Below are 21,973 nucleotides of genomic sequence, written 5' to 3' on the forward strand. Positions count from 1 at the left end.
GGACAGGTGCTGAGTAGCTAACTAGCTACACAGCGAAGGGGGTCCCTGCTGCTCGCAACTCCAGCTACCACTACCCATGCGTGGCCGAGTGCGGCACGACAAGATAAGCGGCATCAACTCCAGCTACCACTCTCTTGAGTGGCCGAGGATGCGGCATGTATGCTATATATATAAGCAGAAACAGGTATGCTACATGAAGCCAGCATGCTCAATATCGTACATAAACAAACACAGTTAAAGCATACAAATATGATATCTAGTATCTGCTACAGATCATGGACAACAAAAGAGACTGTATAGATATGGAAATGAATATCTCAAAGATAACGTGGAAGTATCAAGCACTGGAAAAATAAGAGTGGAGTCAAGGTAAACAGTCCTTATCCAAAATAATTCATGCACTAAGGTCAATGTACTAAAAGAAAAACAAAGCAAGAAGTACCCGCCTTTAATATATAGCTCGAGCTAAACAATCCCCGCGTCGGAGTGCTCATCCCAAAATGACATCCTGTAAATTATATATTGTACAACTTAGCTAATTTCATAAGCACCAACTAACCAAACTCAAACCCAACTTAATTAGGGGAAAATCTCAATCCAACTATAAACCTCGATTCATCTAAATCCATCAGAAATCTGAGACTAGCATGCCCAAAATAAAACCAACATCGAATTCGATTACAACCCATTGAATCTAAGCTAGAATTTCCGAATCACCATAAAACAAAGAAATATTGTAACCCATTCACCCACCTAAATCTGTTCTAGGCGGCCGAAAATCACCAAGAAGAAGAATAACCCTCATCTCCATCCTTTCCCTTGGTCACCACCGAAAGAGGCTTCCCAACCCCTTAAACGACTCCCAAATCCTTACCTACAAGAAGAAGTAATACTTGCCAACATACATGCACAATAATTAATTGAACCTTTACAGAAAATGAGACATCATCAGATGGTTACCTAACTACATTTTTATGATGTTTCAGTCTAATCATGCATAGCTAGAGAAAACAACAAAAAAAAAACAATTATTAAATCTACACCAATTCCCTTACTTCCAAGTCCGTACTAGAATTTCAAACCAATACGAAGGAGTGTTCACAATATTGAAAATGATACACATCCTACCAAATCTGTTACAAAGTTACTACTATCTCGAAGAAAACAAGATGACTTCGAAATCGATTCTCAACCTTCAAGTCTACTGTGAAATCTCAATCCAACAGGCCACAAGAGAACCAACATCGTGAATTCCAACCCAAAAGACCATCAAAACGTCTACTAAAACCAAACTCCACCGGAAAGCCGGGAATCCTTACCGTAAAGGACTGATCAACATGAAAATCGCGGAGCAAGAAAACTCATCCAGAACCGAAATACCATACTATCAAACAAGCGAACCAGTACCTCATCCTCTCCATGCGTTCCTCTCCTATACCTCACAGATTTCATGTTTTCATAGTTAGATTTACTTGCCGGATCAATTAGGGCACAACGCGAAGAGAGGAGGCCGGCAGCTACTGTGGTGGTGCTCGAGCGAGGGAAGGAAGGAGAGGCCGCCGGTGAAGATGGTGCCTACGCGTGAGGAGAGGCCGGCGGCTGCGGTCTGTGTGCGAGGAAGAGAGGGCGTCGGCGTCCGGATGCTCGTGGGAGGAAGAGGGATGGTGGCGCGTCGGCTTAGGGCACGGGAGAGGAGCTCGGCGCTGGAAGGGGGAAAGAGGAGGTGTCAGGTAGGTTATGAGGGTTGGAGAGATTTTATAATAAATACTTAGGTTTAGTGCAATTAAACCCTAAGTTGATTTCCTTAATCAACTCCTACTTCCGGGTATTTCTAACAGGCTTTTATCGGCCCCATTATTGCATCCTCTCTAAATACATCATACGAGCTCCAATTAAATCCTAGAAAATTTCTAAAAATTTCTAAAAATTCCATTAAGATTTTTCGTCCATTAAAACCTTTTTATTTAATTATATTTGTTGCCGTATTTTACAGTAGCAGTCATTGCCGATACGTTACAGTCATAACATGTAACGTGAATTCTTACATATTTAGCACTACACCCGAGTTTTGGAGATGTAGCGGTCCTTATCGAGACATTACAGTCGGACCCTGCAATATGTTCCTTCCGAGGAACAACCTAGCATTAGCATAATAATTTAATGGATTTATTCATTGAATATTTGTCATAATTTTAACGTTGGCTGACAACCTAACGCAACCCTCCTCCTTTATCTGGGTTTGTGACTGGCCATGACTAGGTCATCACGGGTGGAGTTATCCAATTAAATTTTTGTCTATGCTGTTATTTATTAGTTTGGCAAGTTATCTTGTTCACTTCAGAGAATGGACTAGCGCTATATAGTTGGCTGAGTCTTATGATTTTTCATCAAAAGTCCATTGTTTTACTAAGCCACAAAAGATATGTAATCAACTCAGAATCGTTTTTGAAATCTTTCTCTCTATATTCTTATTGCATGATCATGTTAGATGCATGAAAGGTAAAATATGTTTTTTCAAACATATCTTCATTGGTAATTTTTTCACTATATAATTTTAATTTTGATCTAATTCTAAACATAGCTAAGTTATATTCACTTATAGATTTAAAATCTTGTAAACATAAATGAATCCATTCATAATGAACACTTGGAAGAATCAGTGTTTTATAGTGATTATACTTTTCCTTAAAATTATTATATAACTCAAGTGGATTTTTGATAATTAAATATTCGATTTTCAATCCTTCATGAAGATGATGATGAATAAATATTATTACTTTTGCACTATTTTGTAAAGATTCCTTATTTCCATCTCTAATGGTGTATTCAAGACCCATCTCATCCAAATGAATCTTTGCATTCAAAATTCATGATAGATAATTTTTTTTTAAAAATGTCAAGAGTCACAAACTTTAATTTTGAAAGATTAGACATAGTGAGAATTTAATACAAAGAAAACTAAATCATTAATAATAATTATCATGTATCATATATATTTCTTAATAAATGATAAAACATAATATAATCAAAAGATGATTTTGTAACATATACTGTAAAATATTTTTGAAACATTGTAACTCATGGAAATAAGTAACTAATTAATAGTTAATCGCACAATAACTAACAAATTATGAAAGAACAATAAATTTATCTTTTTGGCATATGAATAATTCTAGTTAATGGAGAAAAAAATAAACATTTCCATATCCTTTTCTATATTGCTTATAGTTGAATTAAAAAAAACTCGCGTGCTAATAAATTGAGAAATTATATAAACAATCGCATATACGTAAAGGAAATTTTATTAACCCTTCTTTTCACCCTCACTAAAAGAATACATAAATGAGTATTTATAAGTGCATAACTATTTTGAAACTCACGCTCTTTAAGGGCAAATCAAGTATCTTAATTCCATACGTCTTCACATAAATTGGGAGGTTATGGGAGATGAAGGATTATGAAGTAATGGAGTATAGGAGATTTCCTTTATTTTTTCTCCTCCCTGTTTTTTCTCACACACACTCTCTCTTTTTTCTATTTTTTAAAACTTTTTTTTCCTTTTTTTTAAAAATCTTTTCCCCTGTTTTAGCGGTAACAATTTTTTTTGGATGATGAAAAATAGTAATGATAAAGTCGAACATGACGAGAGATTATTAAAATTTAATTAGATCCCGATATAACAGATGACAATAAAAAATTAATGACATGGAGTAGAATAAAAATATAAAAAATAAAGATAAAAAAATGTGCAAAAGATGTCGGAAGACATTACTATATATAATGATAAAATAAAAATGGAATTATAATAAAAAATAATTATTAAAAAATATATAAAGAAATAAATTAAGTATCAAATTTTAAGAAAAGACGCAAGTAGATTTCTAAATTTACCAAACGACGTACGCTACTTTGTATTTACTAAAATACACACATTTTCAAATGTGTTTCTCATTTTATCCTCACTTTTTTTCTTTTCTATGTTGTTTTTTTCTCTCTCTTTTATTTTCTCTCTCTTTTACATGCAATATAAGCTTGATATGTAAATCATATCAGGCCCACAATATTTAGAGTTTAATTAATTTTTTTATAATATTTTAATACATTTGGAGAAGTCGAATAGATAATATATTTAAACTCTTTGCAACCTCAGAAATCGATAAAAATTAATCTATTATTTATTTCGGCTTTTACATAGGTATAAAAATGTAATAACGATGAATCAACAAAAATCTTCATACGTGGGCCTAATATGAATTAGGTTCAATGTGAAGATTTTTTTGTCTATTATTTCTTATTACATTTTAATACCTCCGAGAAGCCAAACTAAACAATGGATAGTATATTTGAATTTCTTACAACCTCATAAATCCACAACAATTAAAATGGATGCAATCGGAGCTCTCTAGGACCTAGAAAGTTCTGATTACACTCATTTTAGTTCTTATAAATTTCTGAGATTGCAAGGAGTTCAAATATGTTATACATTGTTTATTTCAGCTTTTTAGATGTGTTAAAATGTAATAAGAAAGAATCAACAAAAAAATACCTCCACATTGGGCTTGATATGGAACCATATCAAGCTCACGTTGGGCCTGATATGAAATCATATCAGACCTACTTCATATTAGGCCCATGCATGAGGATTTTTGCTGATTCATCTTTATTGTATTAGTTTTTGTCGATTTATGAGATTGCAAAGAGTTCAAATATGTTATTTATTAATTATTTCGATTTTTCCAAATGTATTAAAATGTTATAAAAAAACTCAACTAAACTCTAAATGTCGTGGCCTTGATATGATTTACATATCAAACCTACATTACGCATGTATGTATGCAAAAAAGAAGATGAAAAATAAAATTAATTGTATGCATAAAAGAGAGAGAAAATGATAAAGAAAAGAAACAAGTTAAATTTATCATAAGGATAAAATGATCAATACACTTGAAAATATGTACCTTTTGATAAATATTATAATAATATACATCTTTTTATAAATTTAGAAATATATGTGCTCTTTGATAAATTATCCAATTTTAACTGACTGTGGATAATGGCATACATGAAATTTGAGTATTATGGATAATGAAATTAACTAATATCGAAATTGAAGCATCATGTTTTTATCTTTTATATCAATTAATGTAACATTAAATTTGAACTGGCCCACCATCTAAGAACAACGTAATGAATAACATAATTTTTATTATATATATATATAATAAAATTTAGTTTTACTAGCTAGATATGAATTTAGAATATTGTAGATATGATTTTATTTGGAAATCTAATTTCTAGTAAAATTATATCAAAATTTTTATAGAATAAATTATATTATCATTAAATAATGTTATTTAATTACTTGACAATAAATATTTATTTTATAAAATTTATAGATATTTATATATTATATTACACATGTAATTTATACATGCAACGGCTAATATAAAGAAAAGAAATTCATATAGATTATACAGAAATTAGACTAAAAATTATATTAATTTAAAAATAATTAAAATATAGGACTCAATTTTTATTATAAATTTGACTCAATAATAAATATAAAAAAATATTTTAAATAAGAAATAATCTAAACTAGCATAAATTATAATTATTTTCTATTTATTATTAAAATAAAAATATTAATTATTAAATACAAAAAATTAAATCTCTCAATTATTATATACACGTCAGTCTTAAATATTTTATAATTTATTTATATTTATTATAGATATATTATTTTTAACTATTTTCTGTTTTTAATTATTTTTAAATTTTTATCATAAATATATAAATATTTAATATTTTAAAATTTTTTATGACTTTCAAATTCTTTCTTATGCGGTCCTTTGTTGTAGCAAAAAGCACCGCATTAGTTCATCCGCAATAACTAATGTGGCCCTTACTCATTAGGAGTCAGGACAACGTGAGCAATTTTTTAATAAAAAAAATCCTTCTACCAACGACAACAATAACACCAACAGAAAAAAAAATAATAACTTAACTAACATTTCCAAATTACACTCCCACTTCGCCCTGCCTTATTACGGCACCATCGACATCCTTCCGCCGCACGCCAACTCCTCTCCTCCCTCATCGTCCATCTCCCACCCTGACACTTTCTCCCTTTCGTCCCTCCTGCGGTCAGCGAAGGGCGAGGTTGATTCCAAATCGGAGACGGAGGCCGTTGATTGGAGGAGTCGCCGTCGCCGTCGTTGCCTCCATCTCCACCGGAGGTAGCAGGAGACCGCCCCGGTGCAGATCACGATGAGGATAGCAGTGCCGACGACGGCCACCATGGTGACGAGCAATCGACTGAACTAGGGGGTGGCCGTTGCATACGGCTGCAAGTCGCCTTTTTCGCTGTTTCATATAGAGGGGGACGATCCCTGGCCGGAATCGCAGAAAAGACTTGAGGCGGAGCCGGTGACGAACAAGGAAGACCGGACCGCGAGGCGGAAATTACTGGGATGGCGAACGATCTCGCCGCTCCTTCGTTGGAGGAGAAGGTGCGGATCGATGGGTCAGTGGCGGAGGCAACCCTAGCGCCCGACGGGGCGCTGCGCTGGAGCTCCGACAACGGCGGAAAGTGGTGCCTCACCTTCGATTCCGAGGTCCTAGGGTTCGAAACGGAGGGTGCTCGGATCACCATCCGGGCATTCGTGGAGGCGTCCAAGGGGACGGCTTCCTGTGGCTCTCAGGGGGGCCTCGGGAGGCGGGTGAGGAGGGATTATGTTCTCGATATGCCCACCGACGAGGCGGCTTCCTTGTGGACAGAGAAGATGAACGCTTATCTCGATTCTCTGGGTAACTATGCATCTTTATGTTAAGGAAATTGTTTTTTATACGCTCTTTGATAGTGAAGTTATTGGGAGGCCATTTCTTTTTCGCCAATATATATCTACATATTTGGAACAATACCTAATATTTGTAAAGATAGTTGACGTATTTCCTTGACTAAAAATTTGTGTTTTTTTTGTTCTTTTTTTACTTGAATAGTACCAGCTCGATCGGTTCTTTGTTTTGCTTCTTATTTGAATTTACCTAGAAGATCTTGATACCTCAGCCATCCAAATTTTGTAACTTCCAAAGCACTTTCGGGAGGTTCATTGTTTTGTTTTAGTGTTTGCAGAGGAAAAAAAAATCCTGAATGGATAATAGCTTGATTGGTGCCTTTCTATTACGCTAGCCGACGTTTTAATTTTCAACATCTGCTTCTTTGTTCCTAGGGTGCGGTGTCATCTTAATCCTGTCATAAGAACTACAAGAGAAAATATTAAAATAATAATTATTTTTTTGAAAATAATTTTATAAATTGCAATATTAACTAAATTTTTAAGAGTTAAGTTAAATATACATTCGGGATGTTATGCCGCTGGTAATCAATTTTCAAGTTGGGTAATATTGTTTAGGATTATGTTATCCAGTCATATCTAAATTACTCTGGCTGTTCTAATAGTAGTTAAATTATAAGCTTGGCATGTCTTTTGTCCTAACTGCAGGTTGGACACTATGACTTCGTTGACTGTACTGAACTAGGGGAAAACTAAGATTTTTCATTGAGGTCCCTTGGTTCTGTCATCTTTGTACTTCTATCTAATTTCTAGTTTTACATTACGTTTAATTGCAATTCCATAATTCTCATTGATTTCCAATTTTCCACCACCCTAAAGTTCTTAATATGGTCTATCAGCTAAGGACGGGTTGGTGGGGACGCTAGAGGCGAGCTAATCATCTTTTTACTACATTAATATGGCCTATCAGAGTTACCCAGGAACCCACGGCTATGGTGCAGCGGTAGAGCATCCAAGTTGTCATCTTGGCACCCACGGTTTGATTCCCAGCTATAGTGTATTCGTGGAAATTTTTCCTCTAAATGGGGCACGCAACCAAAGGATGCTAGACTTCTTGGTTGCCTGCCGTAAGTGCTTCCTGATTTATCCTGGTGGTCGGTGGAAAAATTCTGTGGGGCTTGGCCAGTCACCCAGGGCTATTCAATGAGGTTAACTGGGTTTGTCATTTTTTTTTAATATGGTATATCAGAGCTCCTGGGGCTATGGTGCAGCAATAGGGCATCCAAGTTGTCACTCAAGCATCCGCGGTTTGATTCCCAGCTATGGTGTATTTGTAAAAATTTTTCTTCTAAATGGGGCATGCATCGAAAGGTTGTTGGGCTTCTGCGTTGTCCGCCGCGAGCGCTCCCTGATTTACCCTGATGGCCAGTGGGAAAATTTTGTGGGGCCAGGTCGGTTACCCCTAGGTTACTCAATGGGGCTAACTAGGTTTATCATTTTTAATATGGTCTATCAGTCCCTTTAGGATAGTCTAGTGGTTAGCGAATGCGGTATTGCTGACTTGAGGTCTGAGGTTCGAATCTTGGCGAAGTCGAGTTAATGCCTTCCTCATGTGCTAGTTACTATTTCAAGGGCTAGTAGTCACCCGCGATTTACCTTCTCAGTGTTGGCCTTGGGATGGATTGGCGGGGGCGTGGGGCGAGCATAGTCTCCTCTTACCGACTTAATATGGTTTATCTTAGTCCCCTTGGAATGGTCTAGTGGCTAGCGTATGAAGTGCTATCAACTTGAGGTTTGGGGTTCGAATCTCAGCATAGCCGAGGTAAATGCCTCTCTCATGCTCCAGTCACTATTCCAAGGGTAAGTAGCCATCCGTTATTTACATTCTTCGTGTTGGCTGAGACGGATTGGTGGGGGCGCTGGGGCAAGTGTAGTCGCCTTTTACCAACTTAATATGATCTATCATGTTAGGTCATAGGATCGAAACTCGGTGTGTTCGAGCATACCTCCCCATGCCTTGGCCACTGCAGTAATGGTTAGTAGCCATCCGTGATTTACCTCCTTTGTATTGGCCTAGGGACGGGTTGGCAGGGACATTGGTGGCGAGCGAATCTCCTTTTTTGCCACATTAATATGGTCTATCATGGCCCCCGGGGCTATAGTTGTCACTCAAACACCCATAGTTTGATTCCTAGCTACAACATATTTATAGGGATTTTTCCTTCAAATAAGGCACACAACCATGAGATGCTGGGTTTTTAGGCTGCTCACCACGAGTGCTTTTCGATTTACCTTAGCGATTAGTAGGAAACTTCCATGGGATCGAGCCGGTCGCCATAGGTTCAATGTTACCTGGTTCAACATTAATATGGTCTATCATGGCCTCCAGGGCTGACTCAATTGGTAAGTGCATGAAATAATGGCTGTAGTGGCCAGGGTCGAAACTTGGCAGGGGATTTTATTACCTCTGCAAACCTCAGCCCATGCACTTGCTAATTTGAGTTTCTACTTAATTCCCTCTCAATGGCGTGGGGCAGTCGTGAGGGGGTTGCAAACATGGCGGTACCACATTTTTTTTAATATGGTCTATCATCCTCGGATGAACATAATTACCTTTTACTATAATGAATATGGTTTATCATCTTGGGTGAGCGAATCACCTTTTGCTACATTAATATCTATCACTAATATTTGGACTATTCACTAGTATTACAAAGCATTTGTCTTTCTTAGAATCTGACATCTCTTTGATATAGGACGGCCAAAGCGGTTGTTTATTATTGTAAATCCATATGGAGGAAAGAAAGGTGCACTGAGAATTTTCAATACAGAGATTAAGCCCCTTCTAGTGGATGCTAATGTCCTTTACTCCATGAAAGGTTGATTTTATTTTATTTATTTATTTTTGTCTAAGGTTCTTCTTATTCATGTGGCAAACTCCAAATGTGAGTTGCGTTACTTAACATGTTAAATTTTCTATATTATCTTCAGAAACTAAACATCAGCTCCATGCTCAAGAAATTGCTAAGACCATGGATCTTCTAAAATATGACGGAATTGTGTGTGTCAGTGGTGATGGTGTACTCGTGGAGGTTAGCAACTTTCTTCAAAATTTAGAAATAGACATCAAATAAGCATGAATTTATCTGTCAATATTGAATAATAAATCACTTAGAGATTCTTGTTAGATGTGCATCGCTATTTATGTTTTACGTTTCTCCACTACTTTCATAGTACTGAAGATATTCCATCTATCTTTTAGTATCGATGTTAATTAGAAAAGGCAGAAGCTTAGTGCATGTTCTCTTGCATAGCCAATATTTTGTCTTGTCCTACCAAAAATGCTATCTTATGTACGGTAATTTTCTTACTATTTAGTGAATCTGGAATATGCTTACAGTTAGAATACATGCCTTGATTTTCTTAAGATGGGAACATTCACTATGTGTTCCCTGACCTGGTATCTTTTCAAGATTGTGTCAGTGTGCACTTATTGCTACATTCCACCTTTTTTTAGTGTCCAAAAAACTTGGACAATAAGCAACCCGTGGTGAATCCCTATTGTTTATTTCTTCATATTGTTTAGTTCTACAATTCTGCTTGAGGTTGATTTTTTTCACCTTGATAAGTGCTTATCTAAGTTTCTAATTTTATTTATTTTTATTATTTTATTTTTGCTGTCTAAGAGAAGTTTTTCCTTTGAATCTCTATGTACCATCAGGTAGTTAATGGTTTACTTCAAAGGGAAGACTGGGATAGTGCCATTCAAGTTCCTCTTGGGATAATTCCAGCAGGTTGTTCCTCTAGATATGCTAGTGCAAAATGCCTATTACATTATTTTTCCTGTTTTCTTTTTTTTTAAATATGGAAACCAAACTCAACTGGTTGAACAGCATGTTCACTCAGTTGTTGCATCAAGGAAATAGTAACTACAAAGCTGCTGCTTACCAACAATTTGTCTATTGCCTTACATATGTGACACATGATATTAAACAAACTCTCGCTTAATTTTCATGTGGGAGTTTGATTGTGCCTTTACAATATATAATTGAAGCCACAATAGCAATTATAATTTTTTCATGGTCAGATCCCATGATTCTTCTTTGCCTTATTCACTGATCATAGAGATAAAATGTATTGGCTGCTAAATTTTCTAATTTCTTCTGAAACAGAGAAATTTTCTCACATTTGAAGATCGGATCTATAGTTTCTTGCCTCTCGCTTAGGAGGTTTTGTCCCTTTGAATCATTTTATGTATCCAACATGAACTAATCGAGTTTATAATATGATTTGTCAGCGAACAACAGGAGAACTTTAGCACCACATAAAGTGGCATTCTTCAAGTTTTTTTGTACATGAGTTCCCAAATCAGAACATAGATCTTACTTCTGGTATAAAGAACGTTTAAATAGGTATTGGTGGATGCCTTGAAGGATAAGGGTTCAGTGGAAGCAGCTGTACTGTTTGTTGACCCATGTTGGTGTTGGTTGGCATCAATCAAGTTGGAGCAGGCTAGAAGTAGAACTAATTGGGCTTAGTTATGAGATGTGTTAAATAACATGGCAACTTTTATCATCAAATATGGTGGCATTCTCCAAGTTGTTTATATGAGTCCAAATTTAGATGGAATATCATTTATTAAACCAAGGTTTAAAATCCTATTTTGGCTTTGGCTATTGGTGATTTCTAGAGTGATAAGGGTTTAGATATTGACAACCTACTATCTGTGGGATTGGTTGGTTTCAGTTAGCACCAACCAGGAATGCAGCAAAGTAAAGTTTGATATACCATTTTGGTGTCAGGATTACAGTGCCAACACTTATAACGCATGTCAGCACAGATTGGTACCAGTCGACATCAATATGGAAGATGCTGCTGCAGATCAACAACAGAATCTGTTCTTCGATGCCATCACATTTCCAGAGTTGGAACCAATGTCTCGAGGCATTCCATGTCATGAATGCTGGTTGGAATGGTACGTACTGCCTAAAGCTGAGTGCATCTTGAGGCATCATGGGTCTTGGAGGTTGCCTGGAATGTGCATGCTGCCTGGTTTCGGTGGTCCAAAGTGCCATTTAAAACCCTGATTCAAGGATATGTTCACAAATTAACATGGTTTTATTCTGGGAGATATCTTTTCACCATTTCCTGCTTAAATTAACATATAAATTTGTGGTCTCTTGATTACTGTAAATTTCTCCTGTTTCAGTTTATGATATTTTTCCTTTCTTAGCTTATTTGTCAATATCCATAATGTTGATTAGCTAACAACTTATCTCAAAAAGCTCCAGCTATTAAGAAAGAGATCGATTTATATATTTATATTGGTATTACTCCCCCTTTATGTATGGGTGGGGTTATTTGAATCAATTAGATTATTTATTAATTTTGACAGATGGAATTTGAATCCCTGACCACGTGCTTTGATACCATATTGAATATGTTTGTATGTTTGGATGAAAATGTAACTTCATGCTTTCTTTTCTGTTTGTAGGGACAGGAAATGGTATGGCAAAATCACTTCTACATTCTGTAGGCGATTTATACTCCGTTTCAAATGCCACATTTTCTGTTATTAGAGGTTCTGCTTGGTTTCATATATTTTTCCTTCCACAGACTTTGCAGGAATAACTACAACATCTTTAGGTGACATTTCTTTTGGAAGGCAAAATGTTTAAATGTAGCTATTTTTACCATGCAGGTTACAGACGTCCTCTTGATGTGGTCACTGTCGCACAAGGAAAGACTAAATTTTTCTGTGTCTTGATGCTTACTTGGGGTATGCATAAAACTTAAAACGTCAAGTTGTTCTCACATAAACCAATTAAATAATCTTTTTTATTTTAGTACTGCATGTCCTATTATATACACCTTTCTAATTGTCATATTGGTGCCTAAAGGCTTGGTAGCTGATATTGATATTGAATCGGAAAAGTACAGGTGGATGGGAAGTGCTCGCTTGGACTTTTATGTATGTATAGCACATCACTTGATTTTGTCACTTAGATGCGTTGTTTGTGTTCATATTTTTGTAGAAAAAATAATTTAGACTATGCCATGCAGAGTTTTTTCATCTCACTTATTTTCCTAATATTTTTTGAGAAAACATTCTTAATATTTGCTTCACCTGCTTGCTCTTGGTAAATTAAAAGATTACCTGCCTTTTCTTTGCTTCAAATTTTTTTTTGTATAATTCTTATTGAGAATTAAAATGCTAATTTTCTCACTGTGCATTGTACTAGTGTTCTTGAAATTTAATTTTGGTTCAATTTCTCTGAGCTCTGAAATCTTGTATTGCCCAACCTTTTGTGTTCATGTTCAATCAGTATGGGTTGTTTAATATTATTTTTTCTACTGGTGACTGCGTCATATTATGTGGCTACTGAAGTTCTTGCATAGATCTGTGTGACTGCTTCACTGTAATAACTTCCTCTGGTATCAACTTGCAACTATAAAATATCAATTAGTATTTTAAGGATAATTTAGTATTCAACTTCATTGACTGTTCAAAGATGTCTCAGTTTTATAACATACAAAAATCTCTCTTTTTCTTCTAGTCTCTCTTACGCATATTGAAACTGCGAAAGTATCACGGGCATATTCAGTTTGTGCCAGCACCTGGATACGAAACATACGGAGAACCAATAACGCAAAGCTTTTGCAGCAGTGGCACTGAATTTTGCAAAGATGACCAGGGAGATACAGTAACTGGCAGCTCGTGTGGCTACCAAGGCCTAGCAATGGGCGCCTATGGATGTGAATGGAGATGTATGAATGGTCCTTTCATTGCTGTTTCGATCAACAATGTACCATGGGCAGCTGAAGATGTGATGCCAGCACCAAATGCCAAGGTAGTTCTTCTGCCTGCTTTTTGTTTCTTTTCATTTTTCCACCTTTTTCATCTCCATTTTTTTCTTCTCTTCCAAGTTCAATTTTTTATTCTAATGAAGAGAAAATTAATACTCTCCAATGCTAATGATGGGAGCTTTTCTGATACAAAACTTGACGTGTTAAAACACTTAATAATGTTCAATGCTGTGCAGTTTTCTGATGGCTACTTGGATGCCATAATCATCAGAGATTGTCCAAAGTCAGTCCTCTTGTCGCTGATGCTAAAGCTGAGCGATGGAAGTTACTGCAAGTCGCCATATGTCACGTACTTCAAGGTGCTTCATGTTTCTTTCCATTCATGACATCAGTAATCGATATCCAACACATTCAATTTGTTTTGCCCTCGAGCAATGTTCCTTTGCCTTCTTTTCCAGGTCAAGGGATTTCGGTTAGAACCAGGAAACAGAGTAGGCAATCCCTCAAAGGGTGGCATTGTCGACTCGGATGGAGAGGTTATAGCAAGGGGAGACTACTCTGATTGCAATAGTGGTAAACAGGAGAAAGAGCATAATAATCTGATGGCTTATGGCCCTCCCATCGAAATGGCAGTGGATAAGGGCTTGGCCACCATCTTCTCACCCAGATGCTGACGATCCATCTAGCATTCTTTTTGGTCAACTCTTTATTCTCGGCCAAAAAGGAAGAAAAGAAAACATGCACAATCGTTGTATGATAACTGTAAATCATTGTCTATTCTCACAGTTGATTAATGAGCAAATATAAATTTCTAAAGGTTGAGCCGTCAATAGATGATCATGCAAGGATATAAATTTAAGTATCTAGTTTTCATAACGTGTCTGTAAGTTGTTCGGGAGAGCGAGGGTTAATCAGGAGGAGGGCAAGGAGAATTATAAAAAAAAATTGGCAAAATTGCTAAAGTAGAGTATATTGTTTAAAATTACATTAATGTTGAGTTATAGCTCAATTTTGATTAATATTAAAGTAATTTTAATTAATTTTGTAATAGTTTTGATTAAAATTATTATATAATTTTATAAAAAAAATATTTTGTAAAGAAAAATAAAAGGTAAAAATTAAATGAGTTTTTTTAAGCTCGTATCAAATATCCAAACTTCCGGATTTATTCATTCTAGGCATGACTAATTAGATCCCATATAAATTTTTTTTTTGTCCATTAATAAATTTGGAAGCTCTTGCAATGAGCAACTCATAGATTTGTCATTTCATTTCATCGGAGAAAAATATCTTATAATTGAGAATGAGTCCGGATACTGTACCATAGATTGAGGGGTGGATGCTCTTTATTATCTGAATTGTCAAAAGTGTGCAATAATATAATAAGTATCAAGGGTGAACTTAAAGTAATTATATTTTCAAAGGATGCATCATAGTTTTTTATTTCTCAAAGGCACACTGTTTTGAGATAATACCCCTCTTATCTTGCTTCTTTAAACCAAAGTAAAAAAATTGATTTTTTTTAATTTAAACCAAACTATCAAACCAAATCAAAAAATAAAATTTAATTATTTCATCAAGGAGGTTTATGCAAAAGTTGAAAAAATCTTTTATTAAATATACGTCATTAAATTTATTATAATCTTCTAAATTTATCTATATATATTTTTTAAAATTTAGAATTTTAATAAAAAAATAAAAAAATTAAAAATATAAAAGAAGGTTAGTAAAAATTATAAAATTAAAGAAATGATTAATAAATATAAAATTAAATATATTTTTAATAGTAATTAGAAGAGAAAAAATTAAAATTAAATATAAAAAATTAAATAATTTAAAATAAAAATACTTTGGTACTATTTTGATTAAGCATTGCCACCTTAATACTATTTTGATGAAATCAACACCACTTTGGTGTTGATTTCATCAAAATATCATCACGTTTGTATTGATTTCTAATTGCTAAAATAAAAATGTAGATTCACTATATTAACGCCCCCTAGTACGAGTTCCACATATATGAAGGGAGGTACATGCAGGTATATAAGTGTCAGGCGCATTGTGGAATAAATCATAGATCGTCAGTTCTTAAGAATTAACCCCTGACCATTACGCCAGAGATGTCATGCGCCCACTATCTGTACTACGCCCTAGGGGCATATTGATTTCTAAAAGCATCACCACCTTAGTGTTGAAGCAATATCCCTCAGGTCAAGGTTGATCTGGTTGACCAAGCTTGAGTCTTGGTCATGGTTTTGATGTTTGCCAATACATGCAGACGACACATGAACAATGCAGGTGCAGTTGTTCATGTGGGGAGATTGTTGGTGCAATTCCCCTCTGATCAGAGTCTGATTAGGTTGGTAGAAGAAGAGTCAAGTAGGTCAAGGTTGACCAGATACTTGACTGGGAAGTCCTAACTGGGATGTTAGGCAGAAGAAAATCCTAGTGAGTGAAGCTAGGTGAAAGTCCTGGTGAGTGAAGTCAGGCAGAGGAAAATCTTAGTGAGTGAAGCTAGGTGAAAGTCCTGGTGAGTGAAGCCAGGCAGAGGAAAATCCTAGTGAGTGAAGCTAGGTGAAAGTCCTAGTGAGTGAAGCCAGGTAGAGGAAAATCCTGGTGAGTGAAGCCAGGTGAAAGTCATAGTGAGTGAAACTAGGCAGTATGAAAGTCCTGGTGAGTGAAGCCAGGCAAAAGGAAATCCTAGTGAGTGAAGCTAGGTGAAAGTCCTGGTGAGTGAAGCCAGGCAGAAGAAAATCCTAGTGAGTAATGCTAAGTGAAAGTCCTGGTGAGTGAAGCCAGGCAGAAGAGAAGTCCTAATGAGTGAAGCTAGGCAGAAGGGAAGTCCTGGTGAGTGAAGCCAGGCACGGGAAAATCCAGATGGGTCAAGGTTGACCAGACATTTGGTGAAAGTCCAAGTAGGTCAAAGGAATTGACCGGATACTTGGCAAGAAGGGAAAAGTCCAAGTAGGTCAAGGGAGTGACCGAATACTTGGCACGATGAGGAAAAGTCCAAGTGGGTCAAAGGGATTGACCGGACACTTGGTGAGGGAGTCCTAGTAGGTCAAGGGTGACCGGATGCTAGGCATGATGAGCCAACAGGTCATGGATTGAACGGATGTTGGTTTGGGGGCTTGAGACTTGGTTTTGGGCAAAAACCAAGTCTGGATCGATCAGCCGATCGATTGGCTGATGCCCAATCGATCAGCCGATCGATTGGGAAGGTCCCCGCGACAAGCCTCGAGTGGGCAAGTCGCAGAGCACACAGAACGCCTCTGGATCGATCAGCGGATCGATCCAGAGACCCCAATCGATCAGTGGATCGATTGGGGTGGCGCGTTTTATCGCGATAAGCCTTGGATCGATCCAGGCAAATTCCCAGAGCACAGAGGCGCTCTGGATCGATCAGTGGATCGATCCAAAGCCTCCCCGATCGATTGGGAGCAATCCAATCGATCGGGATCCGACCGTTGGCGCAGATAAAGGCCGTTGGCGTGCGTCTTCTTCTGTAGAACTCCCAAGAGCTTATACGATTCATCTTCGATCCTCTCCAGCAGCTCTCCACACTTCTTCTCCACTCCACCGCCAGTTCTTGAAGGGTTCTTGGGGCAAGGTTTCTAGCGATCCAAGATCAAGAGGCGGGCAACAACTGTAACGACCACCCTTCTTACTACTCTACTACTATCTAAGGATGACTGTTACTTAACTACTAACTCTACTTAACCGGTATGATTAAAAATCACATGGAAACCCTACCGAAAAATTTCGACAGAATCTCCCCTGTACCGGTGACCTTAAACTGACATACATAACATAATATACACAGCCACAGGCGGCTGGAACACATATCAAACACACAAAAGGAATAACATCATCACGCAGTTTAATGAAATCAAATCATGCAAGTAATGAATAGCGGAAACAAAATAAACATACAATTAACTAACAGCGGAAGACTAAATGACTCATCTAATACATTCTTAATAAATGACAATCTTAATAAATTCTTAAACTAAGTCTCAAGGCTTCCATAGTCCTGGCATCACACACCATCCGCGCCACCTTGTCGCCTTCCTTTCTATATCTTTTCCTTTCCTGTATCTGCAGTAAGAGAAAGTGTAGTCTATAAGCAAAATTTGCTTAGTAAGCGCTATCTAACTCACAAAATCACGAATGTGCATGTATACGAAAAGAACTAAAAATTATATGCTCTAAAAAGAAATAAAGCATAAACATAACTGCTCATGTTTATGTTAATGAGCTACTGAAGAAGAATTCGTCTCTTGCATAGTAAAACTAGAGAATAGCTCACAGGTATTAGAACTAGCATAGAGAACTTGAACTACAGCAAACTACAATAATTAGTATGAACCTAACAAATCTGATTCATTCTACAGCTTATAAGAAAAATCCGATTTAAAACCAAAACGATTGCTCACAAAAAATCTGCATTAAAACAAACGAGTGCTTACACATCTGCGTTAACTAAGATAATTGCATATGAAAACTGCATCATAACCCAAGATGATTGCGCACAAAACTGGCATTAGAAACTAAAACAATTGCTTACAAATCTACATTAAAACATACGTGACGGCATAAAGCTGTTCAAACCAAAATGCTACACATAATTCTAAGAGTTAAATGAAAACTAAAATCTGCTCAAGCTTCAATTAAACGGAAATCTATACGCTGGGATGAATGTTGCAAGGAAACATAACCCCAAGCTAACAATCCTGTTGACGCTAAAAAGAAACCTAATTTAAACTTGTTCAAAACTTAACTTCTGCCAAGCAGCAGAAGACACAACTGAAACTATCAGTAAGGCTGCTCGTGCTCCTCTAGCACAGATCTAGACCTGCACAGCGAGGTCAACAAGGCTTGCTGGGATTTAAAACAGAACCCATATAAAACTTGTTCACAGCTTAGACTTATATGAGGCAACTGAAATCCTTTCCTGTTCTTCCTCTGAACTCACGGCAGAAATTTCAAAAGAAGTGAATGCCGTGCTAAACAAAACTTCACAGCATAAATCTAAAATCTGTAGAAACCCAAGCCATATACCTAACTAACCAACTAAAATCTGAAGCCAACAGAAGTAATTACATGGCAGCAACCCTACATGCTTCACCTAATCACTTCCTTCCTTTGAAACTCACGGCAACAAACAGATCCAAAAGCTGAAACGCAAGAAAATTCAAGCAAAGCTTCGAAAACCAGGAGAGGAATACAAAATATGCTTCGGAGCTATCTTACTGCAGGTGAGGAAGCTACTTACATCGGACTCTTGGTCTTACAGCCGGAAGAGAGCCTTCTAGGGCTCGGAGAAGTGAAGATCTCGGCGGCTTCTTGGTGTTCCCGAGCTCCCCTCGTCGAGGTGGTTCACACACGGGTGGAGACCGGCCGGAAAAACCCTTCGCCGGCGTTGGAGATCGAGCCCTAACACCTTCTTCTTCGTTTCCTCCGTGAGAGAAGAACGGCGTCGCGCCGCGAGAAGGAGGAGGAAAAGGTTTCGGGTCGGATGAAATTTAGGGCTCGGGATTTTACCTCCTCAACTTATCCCTCTTTATAATCTCCATATTCTGTTAACTTGTTAAATAAATTTTCCTACCTTTTCTAAACAGAACCATCCGCTGGAAGAGTTGGTCAACCAGGTTTTGACCAAATCACAGGTCTGGGTTTCGAATCCCTCAACCGCGCACCTTTTCCCAATTTATTTTAAATGTTCCAACTTCTGCTTAAATGGAATTCTTCTCCTTCTTTAATAAGAAACGATCGTTGGATCAGTTGGTTGGTCGCGTTCGGCTTAAGGCGCAGCTTGTGGGTTCGAATCCCGGTTGCAACTTATTTTCTTCCTATTATTTCTCGCTATTAACTTCTATTACTTAAATAAAATTCTTCCTTTATTAGATCCAATAATAACTGCTAGCCCAGTTGGTTAGTTGGGTTTTGCTCAGGTCAGGGGTTGCCGGTTCGAGCCTCAGCTTGGACATTTTTTGTCGAAACTTCTTTCGTTTAGTAAAAATACTAAACGACCTCCAAAAATTACATAAAAATATTCTATAAATTCCTAAAAATCTCTAGAATTTTTTCTAAAGCATTTCTAGATTTTAATAAAGTCCTTTAAGACTCCAAATCATGAAATTTGGGGTGTTACAACAACAAGAAGTTAGGGTTAGGGTTTTTGCTGCATAACTTGTAAGCTTTTGCTTGTATTTTGTTTCCCTTTCCTTCTTCTTGTATTGAGAGTGTTGTAGGGCTTCTCCGCCTTTGGTAGTTACCATAAAGGAGTGTTATTCATAGTGGAGGGTGTGTGTGTGCGTGGATCCTTAGACTAGTCACCTCTTGTGAGGTGGATACCAAGTAAAATCTATTTGTTAGCGTTGTATGCTACAAGAGGTGGATACCAAGTAAAATCCATTTGTTAGCGTTGTATGCTTTTGTTTCTTTGTATTTCCGCTGCACATCCTTGAAGAAACAAGCAACGAAGCACACAAGCACGTGGCGAGCTATTCACCCCCCCTCTAGCTACTTTTCGGTCTCAACAAGTGGTATCAGAGCAAGGTCGCTCTTCACCGGAATCATCGCCGGAAGGGGCAAACAAACGAGCAAAGCTAGAGGGTGAAGAAGTTGGAGCAAAATTATCAAAGTCAAAGAAGTCAAGAAGCTCAACTTCAAGATGCAATTCTAAGATGGAATTGGATTTGACACAAGGGTAGCTCCACCATATGCTTCAACAAGCTTCGATCTTTGGAAATCAAGGATCGAGAATTTCCTAATGGTGGAGATAGAGCAATGGTTTGCTTTCATGGAAGGTTTCGAGACTCCAACAAATTCCAAGGGAAAAGTCCTCAAGAAAAGCAAATGGAGCTAAGAATAAGTCCAAAGATGTGAGGCCAATGATAAAGTGACCAAGCTTTTGGTCAATCTATTGCCTAGCCACATTCTTGGAAAAATTGGAGAGTTCAAGGATGCCAAGGAGATTTGGAGCAAGTTGACATCAATTCATGAGATCCCCTCCACTGTACCGAATCAAGAGGAATCCAAAGAGGACAACTCATTGGAGCAAGACCAAGAGGAGGACTCCGAAGTTGAGAGATGCTCAACTTCCGAAAAAGAAGTCCAAGAAGAAGCTTCATCTTCGAGGGAATGCAATGAAGGGAACAAGGAGGGAGCATACTCCTTGTTTCATGTACAAGATGATGAAGCCTCCACCTCTAGGATTGAGGGGGAGCAATTCTTGGTGACACCGGATCAAGAGCAAGAAGAATCTTCTACATCCGGGTCAAGAGAAGAAGTGGAGGAAGAAGCTTCCACCTCCACAAGTCAAGCTAAATCAAATGGAGGAGTATTATCATTATCGGATCAAGAGGAAGCCTCTACCTCCGGATCCAACGGAGAAAGTGCCATTCCTACACAAAAAGGTATAACAATTTCAAGTAATAATAAAAATCATATTATATATTTTGAGTGTAGGAAGAATGTGCACTACAAGAGCAAGTATCCCAACTTGGCCAAGAAGAAGGGCCAAGTGGCACCCAAGGGCAAGGAGAAGCCCAAGGAGACCATCCCCGGAACAAAAAGAAGCAAGGAGCACATTGTGTGCTTTTTGTGCAATCAAAAGGGACATTACCGAAGTCAATGTCCCAAGGGGAAAAAGGTGGTCAAGGCTTAAGGAGAAAGCTCAATTCAAGGGGGAGCCTCCAAGGTAAAAAGAAATGTAACTTTTATTGAGTCTACCCCTTTAAATTATGGTAAAAAGCATGCTAGTACTAACCTATATCATTTTAATGCTATTTACCATGAAAATAGGAGGCATGATAAAGTTAAGGAAAATCATGTAGTTTTTCATGCTAAAACCTCTCAACCTAGGTTTAGAAAGGTAGATAGGAATTTAGGCAAGAACCCTAAGGATTCTAGGTATTTGCCTAAGAAAAAGAAAAATCAAGATTTTAGTGAAAAATCTAAGGTTGAGGAATTATGGAAGGAAAATCAAGTCTTGAGGTCAAGACTTGACAAATTAGAGAAGACTCTTAGAAAAATCACAAATATGACACAAGGGTCCAAGAGTCAAAACCTAGGTCTAGAAGCATCAAAGTCATCCAATGATTATAAGGGTTTGGGATACAAACCTAAAACCAAGAAGGATGTAATTTCTTACCATAAGGTTCCATATAGCTATGGAACTAACCCTAGGCCTAGTGGACAAGCCAAAAATACTAGGGAAGTCATCCCTTCTCGTCCACCGGTGTACTCTTCCGCGGTCACGTCGTCCCTCGGACGCACCGAGCCCGTCGGCTCTCTCCCCGTGCCGTCCTTCTCGCTAGCCGCGTCTTCCGCTCGACTTCCTGTGTTCCTAAGCTCCTGCACACTTA

At 37.3% G+C, this 21,973-nt stretch overlaps 1 protein-coding gene and 1 long non-coding RNA gene across 2 annotated transcripts; one reads left to right on the plus strand and one right to left on the minus strand.

Moving 5' to 3' along the window:
* Positions 1-380: 380 nt before the first annotated feature.
* LOC122024130 lies at positions 381-1,735 on the minus strand. Its single transcript, XR_006123341.1, has 2 exons — positions 754-1,735; positions 381-508 (listed from the first exon to the last, which is right to left on the minus strand). It is a non-coding gene; the product is annotated as an uncharacterized LOC122024130 (long non-coding RNA).
* Positions 1,736-6,470: 4,735 nt separating this feature from the next.
* LOC122023860 (sphingosine kinase 1-like) lies at positions 6,471-14,431 on the plus strand. The gene is made up of 10 exons (XM_042582256.1): positions 6,471-6,807; positions 9,551-9,673; positions 9,786-9,886; positions 10,516-10,588; positions 12,289-12,375; positions 12,496-12,573; positions 12,695-12,765; positions 13,352-13,645; positions 13,838-13,960; positions 14,060-14,431. The coding sequence occupies exons 1-10, from the start codon at positions 6,471-6,473 to the stop codon at positions 14,273-14,275; spliced, it is 1,503 nt and encodes a 500-aa protein (XP_042438190.1). The 3' UTR covers positions 14,276-14,431.
* The last annotated feature ends 7,542 nt before the right edge of the window (positions 14,432-21,973 follow it).

The sequence above is a fragment of the Zingiber officinale genome, chromosome 9B, assembly GCF_018446385.1.
Source record: "Zingiber officinale cultivar Zhangliang chromosome 9B, Zo_v1.1, whole genome shotgun sequence".
Lineage (NCBI taxonomy): Eukaryota > Viridiplantae > Streptophyta > Magnoliopsida > Zingiberales > Zingiberaceae > Zingiber > Zingiber officinale.